At 32.5% G+C, this 23940-nt stretch overlaps 1 protein-coding gene across 1 annotated transcript; it reads right to left on the bottom strand.

The window, feature by feature from the left end:
• Positions 1–14659: 14659 nt before the first annotated feature.
• Positions 14660–15562, bottom strand: LOC131850102 (caspase-1-like). The gene has a single exon (XM_059200269.1). The coding sequence runs from the start codon at positions 15560–15562 to the stop codon at positions 14660–14662; it is 903 nt and encodes a 300-aa protein (XP_059056252.1).
• Positions 15563–23940: the final 8378 nt, after the last annotated feature.

Below are 23940 nucleotides of genomic sequence, written 5' to 3'. Positions count from 1 at the left end.
CTTTCTTTCTTTCTTTCTTTCTTTCTTTCTTTCTTTCTTTCTATGTTAGTGGAATGAAACAAAATAATATAGATCCACGTAGTAACGATAAACGATAATGTGTTTTGAACTTTTCGTACCACAGAAAATTAATCACGTATTTAAGCAGTTTATGAGAAGAATATATATTTAAATTTTCTATTTACTTTTAAAAAAGTTGCTCATTTTCAGGAAATCTAACATTAACTTGCGAGATTGGTATATCTTCTACTACTAGCCTCGTATAGAGTACAATGGTTGTATTGTAAGCGAGGGTAGGCTTATCTCTAAAATAGATCTCATCCACCCGTCCTAGCACAGTATAGGGGATGATAAACAGGGATTGTAGTGTTCGAGAAGATTTGTAGATATATGTATAGTCTATGTGCTAATAACCTATGGTTTACTACCCTGAATTACACCCGTGAGGTCGTGGGTTCATATCCGACACAAATAAAAACTTTGCATGACAATTTATATTTCCGATTGACTCTCCAGTGAAGGAAACACCGATATCAAACTAAAAATTAATCTGAAAGATGGCGCTAGGTATATCAAATATACCACGCTAAATGTGGTGCCAAGTGTTGCGTTAACTAGAATATCTGCAAACTCCAATATCAGATTAATAAAGAGGGCTCAAAATAATATCTTGAAACTTGAAACTTAATAGCTGGTAAACGTGTCTTGTTTTGCAAAAATACTGCAGGTTCATGGATATCTCAATACAAACACAGTAGCCAGAGAGATAAAGCACTGCTGCTCCAAATATAAGGCACGACGAGTAAAACAATGTGCTGAGCAATCAACTGACAGTCCCTGACAATAATCGTCGCCTTTAAAGCCGTAAGTTATCGGAACCCGATTAATTAGAACCATCTGAAGAGATGATCATATATACTATTTGGAATCACACTCTACCCATAACCACACTACATCTGGCCATAGTATTCGACTCTTTGCAAAATGGACGCTCAACCATTTGTCTTCCTAATGATCGGCTCTCAGTCTTGCACTGCTGTTCTCACACGCCGTCCACAGCTTAATGCCCTCATGACGCCAGCAGTGTACACTAGAGACAACATAATGATTCCTTCTCTTTCTCGTGTTTTAAGGAATCAAAAATCCTCACCGTTGCTTCTCAATACATTTATGAAAATATCATCTGTGCCAGAAGGAATATAGACAGTTTCAAAAGAGTTAGTGATTGCACTAATAAAAGCTTACGTAACAATAACAAACTGATTTTACCTAAATGTCGTTTGGCTAAAGTTAGTAATTCGTTTTATGGGTAAGGTTTTACAATAAAATACCAGAGTCTGTTATAAATCTTCCAGAAAAAAGATTTAAATGTCAAATAAAACAGTTCCTTTGCAAAAAAGCTTACTATAAAATTGAAGAATTCGTTAACGATAATAATGTTTTTATAGAAAAACTTTAAATCTATAGCACTGACAATATTATCTTATTACATTAATAATGAGTGCGTAGCGACTTCTATGTTGATTATCGCATGCCTCTTACTTGTTATACTGTAATTATTTATATAAAAAAAACATCTATTAAAAAGAGCAACACACAAGTTTCTTGCTCATTCTTCTTGTGATGAATCTGCATTCCGAATGAGTGGTAGAATCAAAATATGACTATTCAAAAGTGCTTGTAATGAGTTTATTTGAATAAAGATTATTTCTATTTCTATTTCTATTTCTATTTCTCACATATACTACAGAGACAGAAAAAATCTAGATTATTATATAATAGATATGGTATCAAGATAGCCTTTTGTACACGTGATTTTCTACATTAAAAAAAAAATATCGTTAATTAACTACCTCATTTAGTATAACTGTCGTGATGGTATGTTTTAAGTAGTCTATGATAAAAAAGCTATCATTTTAAAGGTTCATATAGAGTTCATTCACTTTACCCGGCAATGCCACTGTACATACGTACTTTTAAATTATTTCTCTCACGCTATATGACGTGTAAATTGTCCATTATACATGGAATACCCACGTAAGGCCTGTTGAGTGGGTGTAAGGGGTTAGTAGTGGGGGCTGTTGACCGATTGGTAGCAAGATCATGTCACGTCATAAGCAAAGTAATTTATTCATACATGACGTTTTTTCCACTTACGCACGTGAATTTTTTTATCACAATTTCTACGTTCGGCTAGTTACATCAGTTGAAGAGAACTGACAAAAAACTCAATTGGTATATTTCTTTAAATAATACGTTATAACGTTCAGAGTTGGTAACGCGCACGTGACCTCTGGTATCTCAGGCCATAGACAACCGTAACTGTTTATATAAATATAAAAAAAAACCGAAAATTCCTTACAAACGAAAATTTTAATTTTTTTGAAAGGAAATAAATCTTAAACCACCCTTGGAAATCATTACGGTTAAACCGTCAGGTTATGTAAATTGATAATTAAGTCTTCTCTGTTGGTTTGATGATGAAGATATAGTGCAGTTACCAATGAATGATGATGGGATGATCATGAAGTCGAACTAACTAACGTTAGTCCACTGTAGCGGATGAACCTGAAATAAACTACGATGGTTTCCAGAGACCGAGTGCAAGTCGACTTCATATTGTTAGTTTTTTTAATTTCTCTACTTCAGGCTACTAATGGCTCATATCATAAATACCTTATAGACTAACATACATCTATACTAATATGGAAAAGTTTGTTTGTTTGTATTGAATAGGCTCCGAAACTACGGAACCGATTTGAAAAATTCTTTCACCATTAGGAAGCTACACTATCCCTGAGTGTCATAGGCTATATTATATTTCCAAAAAAGTTAGGGATCCTTACTATAACTACAATAACGTAACCCAAGGTATAAAAAAATACATAAAAAATACCTAACACTGCGTACGCTGCGAATAGTACCTATTGATGATAGAACAAAATGATGTATTATGACTTTGTAGAACACATCATTATCTACAAAAAGTGTCGCGACGGCATGTGTCCAACTATTGTAGTTATGTGTCTAATAATAAAATTAATAAAATTGTCTCTGTGGTTACGGCACTGACGGCGGCAATCTGCCACGGTAGCGCCGATACAACAACCCCTTCAGCCAGTAGTCTTCCTTCATGAAGAGGACTACTATTAAGAGGAGGAAGACCGGCCTTCCTTCTTTATGGGGGTTTCTAATTCCCATTACTAACAATCACCTCCTCCATAATGAATAGTCTCGAGATATCCTATTTATGCACTCGTCTATTTGTTTCCCTTAGTCACTTCTTACAACAGACATCCTCTTTTAGTTCCCGGCTATAACGTAATCCAATCTTAATTACGGTGATTTCAAAGTTTAAATGAATAACGAGCGACGAGCCAGCCAGTGATCCCGGGCAATTTTCTGAGATTTTCTTCAAACACCTACTATTTGGTATAATGGAAGTATTAAATGGAAAAATATGTGGTTTAAGTTTTTGATTTTCTTTTATGTTACAGGCAGTGCAGAAAACTAAAGGTTGAGTGTAAAAAGTCGTCTACATGTACAGCATTCCATCTATTTTAGCCGCCAAATCAAATCAAATCAAAAATCATTTATTCATGTAGGTCATTTTAGACGCTCTAAAATATTAATACAAAAAACTTGACATGAATGTCAACTATTTTGTTATTAATATAAAATAGTTTTATCCCTACCATTCAGTTCAGTATTTAATTGAGAAGAACTGGCAAGAAAATCAACTGCATTTTATTTAGCCAAGCAGCTTGTTTTATAATCTGTGTTTCGGGTGTAGGATAAAATTCGGCCGTGAAAGTACAGGATAAGTCTCATGGAATCTAGGTCCACTGGAATGCCAAAACATGAACGGTATCACACGCGTCATATGATAACATGATGTCAGTTTTTTTTTAACTATCCTAATGCTATTGGTCGCGGCTGGCCTATACAACTGCACCGGACGATAGCGAGTGCCATTGTCTTTTGGACATGGAGTGCCATCTTCACTCGTTACCGTGTGTAAATAGAAAGCTTAATAAGTAATAAAGAATAAAAAAAAAATAGTGACGGACAACTAGGGGCCGGAAGGGAGGGGTTCAGCAAAAATCGCGAAATATCACAAGGGATTGTAAGGTATTACGCGTATTGTTTTTGTCAAATGCATGATTTCTAAACCGAAAACCGACAGTAGCTTGATTTTTTTAGAACAAAATTCGATTATACTTTATATCTACATTTCCAGATAATATTCTAGAAATTTTAAGATTATTTGTAGATACTAAATGTGATTATGGGTGAGTTAGTCTTAAACCTAATTACGTACACCGAGGTAAAATATACTGAAAAAACATCACTTGGGTATTGGACGGCACCCTGGTTGTAGTAGTAACTAAAGGTCCCCTCTGATTGATCCCAATTCAAACGGGGATCGGAATTACGACGGTCTGAGCCGAGGTTCAAACCTCTAGCGATGCTCTCAGCATTCCGCGGGTTTGGTCTACCATCTCCACTCGCCCCCTATCGTCCAGTGAAGCTATACAGGTCAGCTGGGGCCAAGTGCATTAGAGTAGACCAAAAAAACGATTTATTATTAAAAGTTTTGTATGATATGAGTATAAACAAATTTTATTGCTGGGTTATTTGTAGAGTACATCAAATAATTTAGTGCACTCTACAGTTCTCAACAAAAACTATATTTACATTTTCATACTGAAAAAAGTAAATTTACCTTTTAATATACAAATAGATTACAAATGAGTTGTCACGCTTAACAATGCGACTGTTTCCTGTGATAGAAGCAAAAATCTCGATCGTAAAACCTACTTCGAGGCTAGATGATTGTAGATATATAATAGCCGTTGGTATGTCACTAAAGTTAATTGCCAATATCTGCTGCTAATCAACCACAAATTTTAAACACATTTTAAAATGTCCTATTCAGAGACAGCTAATCTGTCTCTGAATAGGACATTTTAAAATCTACACTAAGGAACTGCGTTAGTAACCATGTGACGCCTCTGAGTGCGGCGGTAAGTTCGGATATTTCGTATTCGAATTTAATAATTGACATGACGCCCTCAGTGGTCTAGCGGTTTAGCACACCGCCTTATTAATTGCGGTTCGATTCCTTGTAGGTACAAATATTTGTATTCATGAGTAAATTGTTTGTTTAATCTGGGCGTTTTCTCTGTATATTTGTATGTTTACAAAAAACTATTTCTATCAGTTATCTACTACGCATAAGACAAGCTCTGTGTAACTTGGAACGATGGTGTTGCGTAGCTTGTTCATGTTTATTATTTAGTTATTTAAAAACACGAGGCGGCACATTGCGGTCCTATATAAGGGGGGTCAATAACCACCAATACAATAGAATAATTATTATATTAATTCCCAACCCCTACGTACGTTTGTTCTGACTCAGCATAAACAAAACTGCCCTCTCACTGCACTAGAAAATTCCTCGTTCACGGCCTATTTGCGATTATTGCGAAAGTTCATTAAAAGAGGTCAGTTTGCTGTATGCCAATCGATGCGGTTGAACTGGACTGAAAGAAAAAAATAATATACAAAACCAGACACCTATAAGTGGCTATATTGATGAATGATTTTGAATTTGAATTTGGAAACAACCAGAAGTAATTTTAGGGTCCTGTGAGAATACACGTAAAATTATTAAGATTTTGATTTCATGTGGTATGTCAGCATATAATATAATATTTTAATTATATCATACTACCTGCATTTAGCCATGACTTCACAAGCTTCTTATATTGTAAAAAGGAACCTATGTAGATTAGGTCCAGATATCTGTATAATGTATAATCTATTTTAAGGAAGGGAAGGGGATTGTTATTAATAAGGTCTAAGGACTTAATTGCTAGTATTATGCCATGTTAGGTAGACCTCCACACAGTTCCCTGAAATCTATCGTGGTTAATTTCTGGTTATTTAATCATAATGGACTAACTGACCAGAGCTGACTTCACCCGATGCCCTGCCAGCGTAAACCGTTAGTACAGGCGGTTGTATCATTCCATTATCATTCATTTATAATACTATAACTTCGCGTCAACCGTTTAGTCATGAAAAATAACAAGTAAACAGCCTAACATACTTTCGCGTAACATTAGTATGAATCAGATGAAAAAAAAAATGTTTACTTAATATAAAATGAAGTAATTTTTTTTCGTTTGTGATCTAAAGATTATTATAAATATATACACGTCTGTAATGTGCATTATATTTTGTAGTAGGTATTTTTAATAACTATAACATTTAATTATTCCAATACAATAGATAAAATATCTTTGTAATTGTATATACTAATATTTTTGGATGCTATCAAAACCGTTTTTATGAGTGCTAAAATGCTTCTACAAAACACTCTTTCCTATTTAGTGGTTAAGGGAGACTAACGAAACTTCAAAGTGACACGGGGGAGGGTTCGTAAAAAGCCGTTCAAGGGTTTATAGCTGAATGGGAAAAGAAAATATACTGCTTTTTGGAGTATGTAATAAAGAACGAGATTTAGTTAAAATACAATCCTATACCGACCTTGGTATTGAGAGCTATTATTATTGGCAGTTATTGACACGCCCTTTAATTTTTTATTTATTTATTTTATTCAATTATTCATGTAACAATATTGGGCCATATTATATATACCTTACGGACTAATATATATGATAATAAAATATAAAATAAAATAATAACATTGTCTTTGTGGTCGATTAGCGCTGCGTCACCCTCAGGTTTAGGTTAGCCTTAGTCTGGTAGTTCTAGTCGACAATATCCTGTTTCTTGGTGTCATAATGTAGGTGGGACAGGTACATTGCCGTAGTTAGTGTTGTGGCATGCAACAAGAAGTTGGGCCCAGTCGGAGCAGTGCCACAATGGTTTCAATTGACTCTCTTTGTGCGTCTCTTCTTTTGTACCATGACCAAATCATCATGATTAATATATGTACAGATTTTATTTAATTAATAAACACATAAGTTACTACTGTGTAACTTATGTGTTTATTAATTGCTCTTTCACAAGAGAGAACAGGAATAGAACAGAAAAAAGTATTTTTGTATTACATCCGTATCCGGCACAGATTAATTAAAATGTTACGTAGAATGACGCAGATTATATACAAAGTTAGGGTTGCTATACATTTCTTGACTAAATTCAATAGGAGCCTATCATATTTTTGGATAACTGATTGACGACCTCGGTGGTCCAGCAGTTTATCAGTTATCTACTACCCATAACATACTGTGTAACTTGAGACTAGATAGTTTGTGTTGATTTCCGGTGTTTATTATTTAGTTATTTGACGGCCTCGGTGGTCTAGTGAATTAACACACCGCTTTATTTCCGATGGTCGCGGGTTCGATTCTTCGCACGGCACAAACATTTGTAATCATAAGTATGATTGTCTGTGTCTGTCTGGGTGTTTTCTATGAATGATATATGTATATATTTACGAAAAAAATAAATCTATGTATTTGTATCAGTTATCTAATACCCATAACACAATCTTTAACTAGCTTAACTTGGGTCTAGATGGCTCTGTGTGAATTGCCTAAGATTATTATTATGATATTATTTACTGGAATGGCAAACAAACTGATGATAGGATAGTGATATCGTCATTCATATATAGGTATGAACAGGACGATGAACATTGTTTGTTAAGTATAATAATAGAAATCTTTATATCCAACTATCTAAGCTGCGCAAATTCGTCTTCGTCGAAAAAACACGTTTTTGCAACATTTTTATAATCGCGCCACCGCTTCTGTTGGTTATAGTGTTTATATTGGTTATAGTGATCATATAAATCCGTTCCTCATTAAATGAGCTATCCAACACTCAAAGAATGGTCCCAATCGGATAAGTAGTACTGGAGGGTACCCCGAACATCTAACACTCACAAATTTTAGCTCTTCTAATTTTTTTATAACATCGAACAAACGATCTAGCCGTTCACCTGATGGTAAGTGATTACCGCCGCCCATGAACACCCGTAACACCGGCGGAATTGCAAGTACGTTGTCGGCCTTTTAAAAAGGAATAAGCTCTTTTCTTGAAGGTTTCAATATCGTATCGGTTCGGAAATACCATTGCTGGAAGGTGATTCCACAATGTGGTTGTGCGGGGCAAAAAGTTTCTAGAAAACCGTACTGTGGAAGACCGCCATTCATCCAGATGATCAGGATGGTAATGCAAGTACTTTGCCGGCGTTTTAAGAATGAATAAGCTCTTTTTGAAAGTTTCAATATAGTGTCGGTTCGGAAATACCTTTGCTGCGTATATTGGTTTAGATGTATATATGCTTACGTTTAGTGTATAGTATTGTAATGCTTATATTGTCCCCTCATAAGTTTGTTGTTCCTAAGAGGTAAGATATTATGCGTCAGAATCTGTAATTCCACTACCATAACTCAAATCTTCAAATCTGAAAATAACTGGCAAACGACAACATCGTTTGTTGATAAATACTGGAAAACCTCGACTGATGTTTTTTTAAAGTTAATTTGTTATTGTGATTTATAGTTCCGTACTATATATGTACATATAATATTATAAATAGTAAAATGTATCTATCTGTCTGTTTATTACTTTTTCACGGCTGAATGCATCTTAACCAAAGTAAGCCTGAAGATAGATTTATCAAAAACACAGACAAACTCTTACAATATAACTGTACTAGCTGTGCCTGCGGTTTCACCCGCAAGAAATATAACCTATGTGTTATTCTAATGTATAAGCTATATTACTATAAAATTTCATCAAAATCCCTTCAGTAGTATTTGCGTAAAAAAGTAACAAACCATCCATCCATCCGTCTATCCTTCCTCTGAACCACACGATACACACTTGCATGTCTAGTATGTTGTTCGCCGTAATATGTATTAAATGTAAAAATATTAGCTAATAAAGTTTTTATTTATTTATTTATTATTTATACACACACATTATCGCGTTTATAATATTAAAAAAGATAAAAAGCAGACGAAATCACTGAAAACATCTACATTTCTTATATTATTGAAATATATTTCTTAAAAAGATATACTCAGATCTCTTGTCTCTCTATTTGCTAGGGATCGCCATAACAAATGACATGAAGTGAAAGCAATGGATTATTAAACATGAGTGAGAGAGACAAATATCCCTTTTATCCACAGGTCACAGGATTGTAGACATGTAGCTAACCTCCCTTCTACGTGTATACATATAAATAAATGTTTTATGTATGTCTAAAGCTGGGACAGGATAGGAATACATAATGCTATTGTTTATAGTCTATTGGATTTCTCTTATACCCTTAGATCCAGGTAAGACATACTCATAAATCTTGCATTGTCAAGAGAAGCGCACTATTTATTTAGAAGTATTATTATTTACTGAAATCCTTCCCTGTCTGGATATAAATCCTGTATTATATATCGTATATTTTGGACGCTTTGAAGGAAATAATGCATGCCAACAAATGTGCACGGGTGATCTATTACATAGATAGAGATCTATGTACTAGATCACCCGTGCACAATTTGTTGGGCGGTTAACATTTCCGAATACCACGAAAATGTCTTATTTTTCAGGTTAATGATACTCAATAAGAATAAAAAAATCTAAATCGGTTCAGTAGGTACAGAGGTTACCGCCTACAACTCTCACAACTTTAGCTTTTGACAATATTAGCATAGACAAGAGTGTGATTTTTAATCCCGTTGGTAAATTTAACATTACCTATGTTGCCAGCTTCTTACAATTTTTAAATAGGGATTAGTATCGGAGATTAATAATAATTACCCATTTTTATAGGTTACTCAGAAATACTGCGTGGGTGAATATTTAAAACGCATTACAACAAAATTACTAAAGTTCACTAAAACAAATACAATGAATAAACCAAATATCCTTCTTATGTGTCACATTCCATGAAACAGGTGTATGTGTCATATTTCATTCACCTATTTAAAATATTTAGCTGTTAGAAAGAAAAGAATTGTAGGTTTGTAGCATATATCCGGTAATAATTACTATGTGTACGGAAAACACAAAAATGTATTTTTGTGTTATACAACGACAGTAATGGAAATATTAATATACGTGCGTAAATGTTAAATATATGTTGTGGAAATGTCGTATAAAGCTACAAAACAAATATGAGTTCTGAAATAAAAACTTTCAAAACTACAAATCGGTATAGGAGGTACAGCCCTACTCTGTTACATGTGGTACCATTATTTGGAAATTTGACATTTATACCTGACAATTTAGTCTCCGGGATTAAAAAATAGACTATAGACTGACCCGCGACTTCGTGTACATTTGTAAATCACTATGTACTCGTAGATATCACTATATGATAGTTATTATTACCATCTGTGGATGACAATTTGTCATCTATAGATGGTGATAATAAGTATAATATTGAATAAAGTTACGATGCCATCTCAACGGACGGCTTCGGTGGTCTTGCGGTTTAGCACACCGCTTTACTTCCGATGGTCGCGGGATCGATTCCTCGCACGGTGCAAACATTTGTATTCATAACTATTATTGTTTGTATCGGTCTAGGTGTTTTCTATCTATATTATATATGTATTTATAAAAAAAATATGTCTAAGTATTTATATTAGTTGTCTAGTACCCATTTTATTTATCTACACTATGATTTTATTCATAAATCATTTAACAAAATAGTAGGTAGAGTTTTTAAAATGTTTTCTCGACTTTCTTTATTGCATATTTTGACTCATATTTATCAAAATGAATAGTTATTGATGGATCTCAACCGTATTTGGAATCCAAACGGTTGAGATTTGAGAGAGATGAGATTTCATTAATTCATAATTTAAGAACTGCGCTCTTGTCGGTGGAGCTCTTGCCATTTTCCACGATCTTCCATTAATCTCTTTAGTTATTGATACAACTCGACTTCAACTTTTTCCTTAATCTACTTGACATAGCTGGGTCTTAGTTTTGCCCTTCCTCTCTTTCCTTCTATTTTTTCGTCGAGAATATTATTCATAACTTCGTCGTGTTGAATTAAATGAACCAACATTTTCTCTGTCTATTCTGAATAATATTTATGAGCTGTCTCTTTTCTTTGACAATTTGCAGTACTTCTTCATTTCTTATTTTATCTTTCCAGCTAATTCCTTCCAACACCTCATTTCAAAAGCTTCCACGGATTAGACTACTAATACATAAAATGAAACTATTCGCATTAACTGTACAAAAGTATTGTTTTGTACCAAGATTATTTTGTCTGTTTGTCTCCATAAACCTTCGTCAAAAATATGGTCCATGTCACGCGTATTTAAATATACATTTTCTTTTCTGTTATAGTAAACAGAATGTATATAAAGAAACATGCAATCCTCGAGGGCTTATAATTGTTTTCCTATGTAAAAACTGAACTCCATACTCCTGCTGTGAATTCATAATGCCGACATGCGATATTACTATTTAGTTTTCAACCTACAGCCAAAAGGCTATTTTCAAACCTACCGATTTTCCATCAAGTATATTATTTTTGAAAATTTGTAGCTTTAAGAATAGTATCATCATTTTCTGCTTTCATCCCATTATTTGAGAAAGGCGCAGTTGGCCATCTTCTTGCACAACTTTTTATCTGCCATCAAATCTGTGCTTCGATTCTTTTATGCAAATCATCTTTCCCACAATCCCATCTTTTTTTCGTTCTCTCCTTTTTCATCCATCCACGGTCATGTTAATTAGTTTCTTTAACACATTTGAGGATAATATATCTTTACATGTGTGAGGCGACCCACAAAATGGAAATAGTTACAATGAGTTTGACTATCACAACGGGCACAACAAACTGTGGACATCGTATTAATGGTAACATTTGATATGCTAATCTTCCGCTAGCTGTGACTTAATCCAACTTGGCAGCTATTACGAACAACCCTCTCACCCCCTAGCTGGAGAATTAATTCAGAATTATTTTCTTAGGTTATGGTATTGGGCACATAAAACAAATCATACCTAGTTATAGTTTATGGTTTACGTTTTAAGCAGTATTATAAAACAGAAGTTACGATTCTACAATATTATGATTTATGTAACTTTAATAAGCATAATTAGTATGTGTATTAACTTGAATAGGTGTAATAATTTGAAAAGCGATTAGATTTGATAAAGATTATGAATAATTGAGTCAAATTGATACTTTTGTTCTTATAAGGTAGTTGAAAAGTTTACCAATGCCTCATATATTAAAAATTAGCTAACCCGGGGAACTCCAATCCGCTTTAAAACTAAATATCATGTTAAAGCTCCATAACTAAAACTTAGTAGGAAACAAAAAAAAACAAGCAAACAAAAGTGAAATAAGCGAAAATATTTACTGCTTCTTGAAATACAATAATGTTTATTCTTTTCGTGGTGCGTAAATATACAAATATGTTGGTTTTCAGCTGTACGAATAGGCGTCGCGACGTGTAACTGTTCATGCACGATACTGGGAAACTATAAATTGATTCCGCAAATATGTGTTTCTATTGAAGGCAGTAAAATTACAAGATATGGGAGCATGACATCTATGAAGGCATAATATATGAACGTATGAGTTAAGCCACTGGCGTTACATGATGATATCACCTCTGTTGACCTTCTGATGCTATTCATGTGTATGTAGGGATGATGGTTACCACTTACTATTAGGTAAGTAATAAATTTTGTCATTCCAGTTATACAAAAATAATATTATGGATCTAAAAGAAAACTATGTAATAAAACAAAACAATTATAATAATAATGACACGCCAGTATATTCGCAAGAATTTCACGCAAGATTGCATGTCGACATTTTGATGTTTGAAATATTTTTTTTTAATTGAACTGTTTTTTTATTTCGTTATGTATTTGTATTTCTAGCTGTGATCTATTTTTAATGCATTTAAAATCAATAAATTTAATAATAAATGATAGACCTTGTTGATAGAAAAAAAGAAGTTTTTTATTAATTTTTAATTACCACCATTTTATGGTTTTTATACAAAAAGAGGTTTCATGCGCTATGATTATAAAAATATTTATATATTTTTTGTTTACTTACTTTAACAACAACCATTTATTTATGCAGGACATTATAATCATAATATCGAAGTCATGTTTATTGTATTAATATTTTTCCCTACCGTCCATTGTAGTCTACAAATTCCATTGAGAAGACCTGACAAGAAGTTTCAAAGATTTTTTTAAAGTAATTTTCTTAAATTTTTCTACTTATTTAGAAGTCTATATTTAACATTGCATTAAAACTACTATTGCCATGCACATTTGTCATATAAGTAATCATTCAGTGAACTGTTATTTTTATAGTAGTTATCTATAGAGGTTCTTACATTAGCAAATATCAATACATTGATCCAATAAAAATCCATGATATCTTAATTTACAAGTTACATAGAATAGAAAAATATGGTATAGAAAATAAAATCGATTTCAACAGATTATTTTTAAATTATGTAAAATTTTGTAAAACCTGTTATTAAAATACTTTACATATTAATAAATTAATTAATAAATATACAACTCAATGGTTAAAACCATCCTTCACTTAAAAGTGAAGTGAAGTTACATCATTAAATTTAAAGTTATTTTAGTAAATACTGGTTACTCATAATTATAATTGTTTATAATGCTGTAAGCATTTTAAGCTAATGAAACACGGTGACATTGAACCTTTGAAATTTTCAAATATATCATTACTGTAATCGATTGTAATTGGCAGACCGATTACATGTCATTCAGTTGAATGACATTCAACTGAAATTAATAGATAATGAATTAAACAGCAAATAATACTATTTTATACTCTACGGACTTACTCGTAAAGTCATAAGGTCAGGTTTTCTTTTTATAGCATAGAGGACAAAGGAGGTTATGACTCACCTAATGGCAAGTGATTACCGCCGCCCATGAGCATCGGCAAAACCAGGAGAATTGTAATTGCGTTGACGGCCTTTTAAGAAGAAATGCTTTTCTTGAAGGTTTCAATATCATATCGGTTCGGAAATATCATTGCTAGAAGATGATTCCATAATGTGATTGTGCGTGGCAAAACTTATTGGAGAAGCCACAGTAGAGGCCTACCATTCATCCAGATAATCCGGATGGTATTTTAGTAAAAGGTTCAAAACTTATGAAATTAAACCAGCGTTAGCAAACTTCTTTTATTTTGATGATAATTATGTAAGTCGCTGCCGGGGCAGTTAAAAAAATGAATATTGATACTTATAATTAAATTTACAGTGATCCTGAACATTGATTGTACGTAAGTGCTCTCTCCAGGTTGGTCGCAGCGGTGCCAGCGGGGAGTGGTACTGGCGAGCGGTAATGGTATCGTAGTCTGGTCAGCATTGCCGTAGATGCAACGCTCTCTGGTACTATGTAATGGCAGTGATTGAACGCTGGCACATGTATGTAATTCGATGGTTCAGTTTTTTGTAATAATTTTCGCACAGATATCAATTAAAAGCTAAACTATAATAAAGAAAAAGAATCGAGTAAACAATTCAATTACATAGTTTAACACGAATACATTAAACTTAACAAACAATGTTTAGTACTTTTACATCCTACATGTAGGTATAACACATGTAAGACGATATTGACTGACTGATAATTACTTTTTGGTCCAAGGAAACGAAACCTTCTTGTTTTTCTTCTCGAAAACCAGGAGTCGTGTCAACGTGCTACTCACACAAGGAACTTTCCATTGATAATTAAATTGATCATTACGCCTGTTTGTATCGTACGCAATAGCAACTTTCTTACTGACTAATGTCAAAATATGCAGGATATCTGTTTTAGTTGCAAGTGTACGTAGCTGTTTACACAGTACCTCTATAAACCTCGAGCCGTTGTTGGAATTTCTACCAAATACATTCTGTGGTAGTGTCGAAAACAAAATCAAGAAATCTTGTTGAACCGGAATTTCACATATTTTCTCATTAATAGTACCTATATTATGTTTATCATCTTTATATGCTTGTATAAAAAAAAGTTTCGGTTTTCCAGCTAGTGACGGACATTTATTTCTTGTGAAATTATACCAAAGTGTTTCCGGTCTGTATAAAGTGTCTCGAGCATATAGAAACCCATTATCGCCATAAGTCAGTATTATAATCAATAAACAATCGTCGTTCGAGTAATCGTTTTTGGCCATTTCAATTAATCGCCCTTTAAGCTCGTGGAATTGAAAATTATGATGAACAATGACTTCGAAGTCCAATTCTTTTAAAACTGTATTCAAATTTTTAACATCGTTGGCTCCAATGTGGTTGTTTAAATTAAGGTAGTCATCAAAAACCTCATGGTTGAATATAACAGCAATGCCGCGTCGCTGGTGGTTCATTTTGTAATAATCAGAACCTATTCTCATCGTCCTTATACTACTTAATGATCTTTCCAAAAATCTATTGTCGCAATCACTAACAATCTCCTCTTGCGTTATGCATCTGAACGGGAAGTCATCGTTATATCCGTTTTCTGTAATCATCTCAATACAGCTGAAGGGTCTGGCCATTTTTCTTATTTTCTGGGATGTATTTCTTATTTTTAGAAAAATAAACAGAATACACTCTGAAGTTTTAGAAATTTGCACAAGTCTTGCAAGCGGGCGTTAGTTAATACATTCAAATGATTAATGTATATAGTAGAAATGTCGGCAAAGTATTTATAAGATAACCTTATCAGATAGATAAAAATCGTTATTTTTTTTATTTTACAATGTTTACAATTACCTGCAAAACTTCTGTCGGGGTTTCTTTGCGGGGACATAATTCTCTCTTATTTAATAAGTACCTACATATATTATTTAGACAGTATTTTAACGCACACAAAATACAGTATTTGGCTTTTACAATATTTATATATTACATATTTATTGACTGATTGTTAAGAAAAAATACATACAAATGATTACTTTCTGTTATTTATATATTTGAGATTCAGTAAGACTATACAAATAAAAACAAACTATTTTAATCTATTCCCAATTTGATCTGAGACTTTAACACTAAACAAAAGAGTGTGTCAAATATATGGTAGTGTGTGTAAACTTTTTTTATTGATTTAATAAATTTTTATAAATATTTAAAACAAATATTAACATTCTTGCTCTCCTTCACTATTCAACTATTATGATAATGACACATCAATGTAATTAACGCGATTAGATTTGTTGCAGAATTGCGTTTCAAAATTCATATCTAAATATAGGTATGTATACAAAAGTGAAACGAGAAACTTATAAATACAAGAGTTTTTTTCGGCCTACTCTAATGTTGTTGGCCGTTTTACAGCATCATAGGGGGTGAGTGCTTATGACATTCGCCTGACGGATACGACTTTAGTCGTAGGGCACCGCTAAGGGATTGATTTCTACTAGTAGCGATTTTATCTTTTTTTCTGTCTTCCTGTAATATATTTTTTTTATTATTTACTATTCGACACCCGTGACGTCTTCTACTTTTTTTAAATAAAGCATACTTGTCACCATTAGTCATTATCTCAAATTTCGGTCCATCCATTTAGTTGGTTCGTAAAAACGTAACAAACAGCACACAGTCAAATAGACAGACAGACACATAGAATAATATTACTACAGTTTAAATTTACTATATATAATAATTGAAAGAATACGAGCCGAGTTTCTTATTAGTTGTTCTCATCTCGACAGCATTTCGAACTGACGGTAGAACTGAGATATCATAAGAGTCTATGATAGACATACATGAATAAAGATATTTTCATTTGATTTGATTTGAATCAAACATATGCATTCAGCTTGTAAACATAACGTAGTTAATGAGATATGATAGTAAATTGTAATTGTAATAACTTGAGTTTGGATACATTATGAATATCAGGATTAAGGGCTCCATTTGTACCTTCGTGGTGCGAAACCCTAACAGCTAATATAATATTCAAGGTCCCTGCTTTGTATTCAAAGTCGTATTATAAACTACGGCATTGTTAGGTGTACTATCGCAATACAATAAACACCGCTGCCGGCGAACCGCGCATACTTTCACGCAATTCCACGAGACAATTACAAACTAGTTAGTTTTACATCAATAGCACAATATCAAGAGAAATGCAAAATCAAATAAAATCAAAAATCATTAATTCATGTAGGACATTTTATTCGCTTATGAACGTCAAGTTTTTGAATTGACATAATTTTCTCCTACCGTCCGGTTCTGTTTAAAGATTAAAAGGAGCTGACAAGAAACTCAACTGAATTTCTTTTTTTAAAAGCCAGTTTATTTACATTGTCTACTTATATAAGTGTCTATGTCTAACATCAAATGAAAAACTTATAAATACAAAAGAGTTTCTTTCACACTACTCTGATGCTGTTGGCTGTAGCTGGCGTTTACAGCTATCTTAAACACTTTCATATGTTCGTAAACATATGTATAAAAAATAAAAAAATGAAAGATTGAGTCTATTAATTAGACCTGTATAAATTTTACTAAGTTTGGTATTGACTTGAATTTGGCAAGTAGGGATTATTTATAGCATTGATTGATTTTTAATATTCATATAAAGGAATGAAGAGAATATTTTGAAAAAAGTATTACATATGAATGTGGATGTATATTACAAAATTTTAATTTCTAATGATGTGTTTCTAATTAGAAAGAGAAATATTATTAATAGAAATTTAAGATGTTCATTAAAGTAATCTTTTCTAGATTTGTTATTTAAAAATAATGCAATATTTTATATTATTTATATTCTCTAAACAAATTTTAATAAAACTAAGTAAAGTTAAGTAAGTAGGTACATAACAAACATTTTTCCGCGTATTCATATCTGATTTCGTGAGTGTAGGCAGTATGACGGTTTGTTTAATTTAAGTAAATAATTATCGTACCAAAATACACATTTGGTTTCCGATTCTTTAAAATATATAAATGCAAATTCAAAAATTCAAATTCAAAATATCATTATTGATCTAGGTTATTACAGACTCTTATGATATGTCAAATCTACCTATCTAGGAATGATATCGAGATGAAAAGAACTGAAAAGAAACTCAGTTTGTATTCTTTTCAAATTAATGTTATACATGTTTACAATAATACAGATTCATTTTTAAATTTAATCTTGGGAGAATAGAGTGACCACCAGCATATGTTATTGCAAAACCAAATAGTCTAATCAGTGTTCCCAACCCAAACAGACCAGCCCACATAAGCAGCAACCGTTCAGGAGTATGACTGATGAGCCAGCCATCATTGCACTCAACCATATTAGAGAAAGCACATCGACCCGGTTCACCATGCCCGCTGTCACAAGTTTGAACTTTATAGCGAACATGACTGTTTCAAGTTATTCCACTACGTCATTTATAGTATTTACAGCATAGGCTATAACAATCACACTTTTCCCCCATTACAATATTTGATTTACATTATTTAAATCACAATATGTCATGAATAAATTTATAATAAGTTTATCTGACGTTAAATACATTGATAATTTTGCCAATGGGAAAGTTATATTACAATTTTAACAAAAGTTAATTGTAATGAAGTTCACGCATTGCAGTCATTCAAGTAGTCGTTTATTTTAGCTTCAGCGCAAAGTGTATTTTTTACATGTATCTTAAATTTCCTTTCACTTAAATTTAAAACATTATCTGCCAATTTATTATAAAAACGTATACAATGTCCCATGAAAGATGTACTTACTTTTCTGAGACGAAAACTAGGCATATTTAATTTATTTTTATTCCTTGTATTAAAAGCGTGTAAGTGACTATTCTTTGTAAATAAATTTAAGTTTTTACGTACGTACATAATATTTTCATATATATATATATATATGAAATATATTTCATATATATATATTGAGAGGGAACAGTAGGATACCTGTGTTCTTTAAAGCGTTCTCTAAGAGATTCGCGACACGGTAAATTATATGTTGAACGAATTGTTCTTTTTTGTAATATAAAAATTAATTTTACATCAGCCGACCTTTCCCATAATATATATAAACATTTAAAAAAAAAAAATCCCATTCATGTATAATGCTAAGCGAGATCAAATACTTATTAGGTATATATATTACTGAGTTCGCAATCAGTCGCTAAGGAAAGTATATAATAATAATAACTGTGGACAACAGCGCCATTTAGCCCCAAGTTAAGAGGCCTTTCACATTTTTTGGCCTAAAAGCAGTGTCTTTGGGGTTCTGGTTCTAAGAAATTAAGAGTCGGATATACATTTTGATTCCTGAATTATATAGATAGATATCTAATCTTAAAAACAACATCTTTGAAATGTTAATTTTCTCTTTGTTAGTCTTCCTAATTTCTAAAATAGTTTATTCAAAAACGCTAAATGACAGAAGTTTGGGGTCGTCGTTCATTAATAAACAAACATAAATTGATATGATATCTGTACTAAAACTTGATAATTACTTTATAAATTGAGACAGCATCGTCCTTTTTTTCATTTTCAACTTAAATATCTAAAAAATTGATCATAATTAAACCCGAAATTTCAACAAAACTTTGCCATAATCATTTCTAATTTTCTCATAAATACAACGAAATTTTTGCATAAAAAAAACATAATAATAAAGTGAATATACTTGTAAATTAGAAATATGAAAAAAAAAATAAGTTTCTAAGAAAAAAATAAACAATAATAATAATTTAAAGTTGTATAAATTCCGTTGCGCCAAAAGTAAATTCTCAGTGCTGCGCTAGCGCTCGTCGAGGTAGGACCTATGCCATTTTTTACAACACCGCTAAGATAAGACATTCGTCAGTGAACATTAGTATAGAGCGACTAAACCATTTTGATAATTTAAGTAATATTTAATTAATTTTGCTAATATATACTTATTTCTACGAATATTAATTTAAAGTTGTTGTTAAATATATATATATATAATATTTATTTTAGCATGCCAAGACAAAAGTACAGTTATGCTACAAATAAAACCTACCTACCCTGCTGGACTATGAAAAGCACAAGAGCATGGTATTTCGTCACACTAATGGCAATTAATTGTTAAAATTAAAAAAGAGAACATTTTAGTATTTTTTAAAATAACGCTTATCTGAGAGAAAAATGTAAGAAAATGTAAACCAATTTTACTCTATGTTTATTTTGTAGTTTTTTTTCTAAATTAAAATAGGGTTATTGTTTATAAAAATACCATTATTATTTTTACGTACATTTGTCTTGTGTTATATAGTGTATATCATCTAGTATGCAATGTGGATTGTAAATAAATTACCAAATTATATATAAATTATATTCCTTAATGTTTAGGGATATTTTATCCAATTTTATTTTATTTTACATAATACAGATATTTCTAAATTGCAGCTATTCTGTTATTATACTCGTTGGACTTTCATTACTGTACAGTTATGTCAAATAATTATGCGTGTTTGGGTGAAAAGTCAACAACATTATAAATGTTTTTATTTAGAGACTAGCTTTTAGCTCGCGGCTTCGCCCGCGTGAATATGGGATATATAGGTTATCGCGCGTTTAAAGATCCGTGTACAGTATTGGGACGTTATATATAAACCTTCCTCTTGAGTCTATCTATTCTGTCTATTAAATAACAACGAATCAAAATCTGCGTAGTTTTTTAAGATCAAAACATACATAGATCTATTACATGTGTAGATGATATTTTAACCGGAAATTGAAGCCGTTAAAATGGTATTGGCAGATCAGTTGGAATCATCGGTATTCTTGGTATATAAGCTGGTTGCCCAGCTAACGTACCGGTTATAATGGTCTACAATTAAATTGTCTTTCAATTCTTTAGTAAGCAATATATCCAATGGGACGCCATTGCACATGTTCGGCGGGCTTAAATTTCATGACTGGATCATGCTTTTGAGAAATTCCTTCCTCAAGTTTGAGCATTTAGTGTGGGAAATCACTATCTGTGCTTCCATAAAAATGAGCTCTCAAATTTGTCAGTAGTTTTAAACTTTCAATTAAAGTCCATAAGGGAGACGATGTTAATGACACAGAGAGTCTTTCAGAAATCTCCAGCAAAAGTATAAAAGTAATCCCGTCAATGAGAGCAGAGGTGTTTCTAAGGTCTTTTAAGGTTCTGTCCAAAATCTCTATAGCTCATGGTGATTTCATTACATATAATCAATGAGGCGTCTTATAATAATTTATAAAAAGGTTTGACATTAACAATTAATTATTTATCAAGAATCAAGAATCGGCCAACCAAGAACGAGAAGCTGCAATATCAGCCAATATCATGCGGCGACGTCAATGATGCAGGAACAGCAATGATAGCAGTTGAAGCTTTTTTTTACAACTTAGAATGGCAAACAAGCTGACGGCTCTCCTGATGGAAAGGGGTAACCGTCGCCTATATACATGAGCAGTACCTGACATGTTCATATCAGCACATTGTTTCCCTCATGCGTTGCCATTCCTGAAAACTCGGGTGTTATTCCCCTGTACCTTGTAAATTCACTACCATATATATATACACAGGTAGTCTATATAGATAGATATACATATACACAGATAGTATACCCTGAGAAAGGTCATAGACTACTTTATAGTGCGAAAAAAGTATTGTAAGGGATTAAAAGCGGAGATGAAAGGTTGTATAAAAGTATCGTCATTGTTTAAGTGAAACAAAGAAACTTTTTTAGGTTATAATCTAAATATATTTCCTTTATTTGGTCAATTTCATTATACCACGCTGACGAAGTCGCGGACACACCTAATATACATATAAGGATGGGACCTTTAAATCAAAACAAAGCCTTGAAAACACAACTATTATATATAAATAAAATAATTATTTGCTAAGTATAATATTTAGAACAAGTGAATATGGCAATAATGTATCCGACTCTTATAATAAATTATATTGTATCTATTAATAAATAAACTGAATTAATACGTAAGAAGAATTAATTAGTAAATTTATGTTATAGTAATTTCGTCTTCCTGTCCCAATTATTTGTTACTCATATTAATTAAGGTTTTGGCTTTTAGTTGTACAATCGGCCAGCATCCTGACATCAACCCTCTAGGAATAATATAATAAAAAAATATGGTCATTATTAGCACTTTGATAATTAAGATAAATCACGTTATTTAAAAAAATACAATAAGTAGTTTATGTTACTCAGTTAAGTAGAAACATATCACATTATTAATTAAAATATTACAAGGATCAAAATGGTTCATACTAAATCCACACCGATTGAGCTACACGGTTATTTGCGTCTGTGTGCGTGTATTACTGTATGTGTGCGTAAATCCATGCGATTAAACCTAAAGTTGAGCGGCATCATTTTGTAATAGGCCTCTTAAGAAGAGCGTGTGTAATTAAATTAATTCTTAAAAGTAGTTTAGTTTAGTTTTACATTTAGATTTCCAGAAAAATTAGACCCCACGAGGGCATGGAATGTGGATTAATAATCCCATTCCTAGCAATGTACTACGTCAGGTTGACCTCCACGCGGTTCCTCCTGGAAACCATCATGTTAAATTCCTGGTCAATTTTCAATGATTATAATTGACATGACCTCATATTCATCTTATTATCTTCCACTGGTGCTACGTATACCGTATACCGTTAGCGCAGGAAAGGGCACCATTCCATTATTATTCTTTTAAAAAAAACAGAGCAAAGGGGACCGTCCCGAGGCCTCAATCTACACCCCTAGGAGGGTGTAGGTTGAGGCCGGGGTGCAGATAGCCTTCTTTGACTGATATAGATGATATCAGTGAAGACACGAGACAGCGTACGTACAGTTAGCTAAAGAAAGAAGTTTTTTAAAAATCAGCTGTTAGTATTTGCTAATACCTAGTCAATGCGAATAAAACGAGCCTAAACTCGATGGGGTTGTTCCAGCGTTACTATGGCCACCTTCCAACTCCACCATCAGATCAGTTCTATGTGTTAATAATGTTGCATTGTCATCCGATTTATACATGCACACAAAATTTCGGCTCAAGCGGAAACCGGAAAGAGGATCGAAATTTAACTTGTAAGTTAAATTTCGATCCTCTTCCTGGACCTCCCCTCTTACAGACAGACAATAGGATAGGTTTAATAGAATAGAAACGAATAGGAAATTCTTTATTCAATTAAATTTTATTGAAGCACTTTTGAATAGTCATTACATTTATTTTAATCTACCGTTCATTCGGAAAGCTGTCTGTCTCATCACAAGAAGAACGAAAAAGAAACTTGCGTGTTGCTCTTTTAAATAATTTTATTGTCACTTTACATTTTTAAGTTGAAGTGTTTGAATACAAACTGCCAATTAGCACTAATTCAATTAAATACTCAAATGGAGAAAATATTGAATATACAACCAACTGGTTGAGTAACTAAATAGGAGTAAATCAGTTTTGTTTGTTGTACAAAATAATAATAGATACATGTCTTAAAAAAAAATAGTACAATGGCGGACTTATCCCAAAAGAGGGATTTCTTCCAGTCAACCTTATCAGTCGTGGTGATTAGAGCAGACCAGTCCCCACAAGCTCTACTCGTTCACGAGTATGATGGATGAGCCAGCCATCATTGCGCTCGACCATATTTTAGGGAGCCCAATGATCCGGCCCATCATGCCGCCACATGTCTGGACATTTTAGTGAGCATGACTACTCAAGACACTAGACCATGTTATAGCTACTTAGAATTGCCATCTGATAGTTATAGTAATCACATTTTACATAAAAATGCATGCGGCAATCAGTACAAAAACAGCTACGCTTTCATATTTCTAAAATAATTAAATCAAAAAAGCAATAAAATAAATAAATTATAGTGTCTTTGCAAATTAACTAATTATTTCTAGATATGTTGTCATCTATGAATTCGTCTATACTATAATAAGCTTTCTTACACAAAAATTGTTTAATATGA

This window comes from Achroia grisella, unplaced genomic scaffold (assembly GCF_030625045.1).
Source record: "Achroia grisella isolate CSIRO2021 unplaced genomic scaffold, CSIRO_AGI_Agris_v1 utg702, whole genome shotgun sequence".
NCBI classification, from domain to species: Eukaryota; Metazoa; Arthropoda; class Insecta; order Lepidoptera; family Pyralidae; genus Achroia; species Achroia grisella.
The sequence above is the reverse complement of the archived record's forward strand: the minus strand, read 5'-3'. Positions and strand labels throughout refer to the sequence as shown.

Coding starts and splice junctions, on each gene's coding strand:
- LOC131850102 (XM_059200269.1), bottom strand. CDS start 15,562: ATGGCCAGACCCTTCAGCTGTATTGAGATGATTACAGAAAACGGATAT.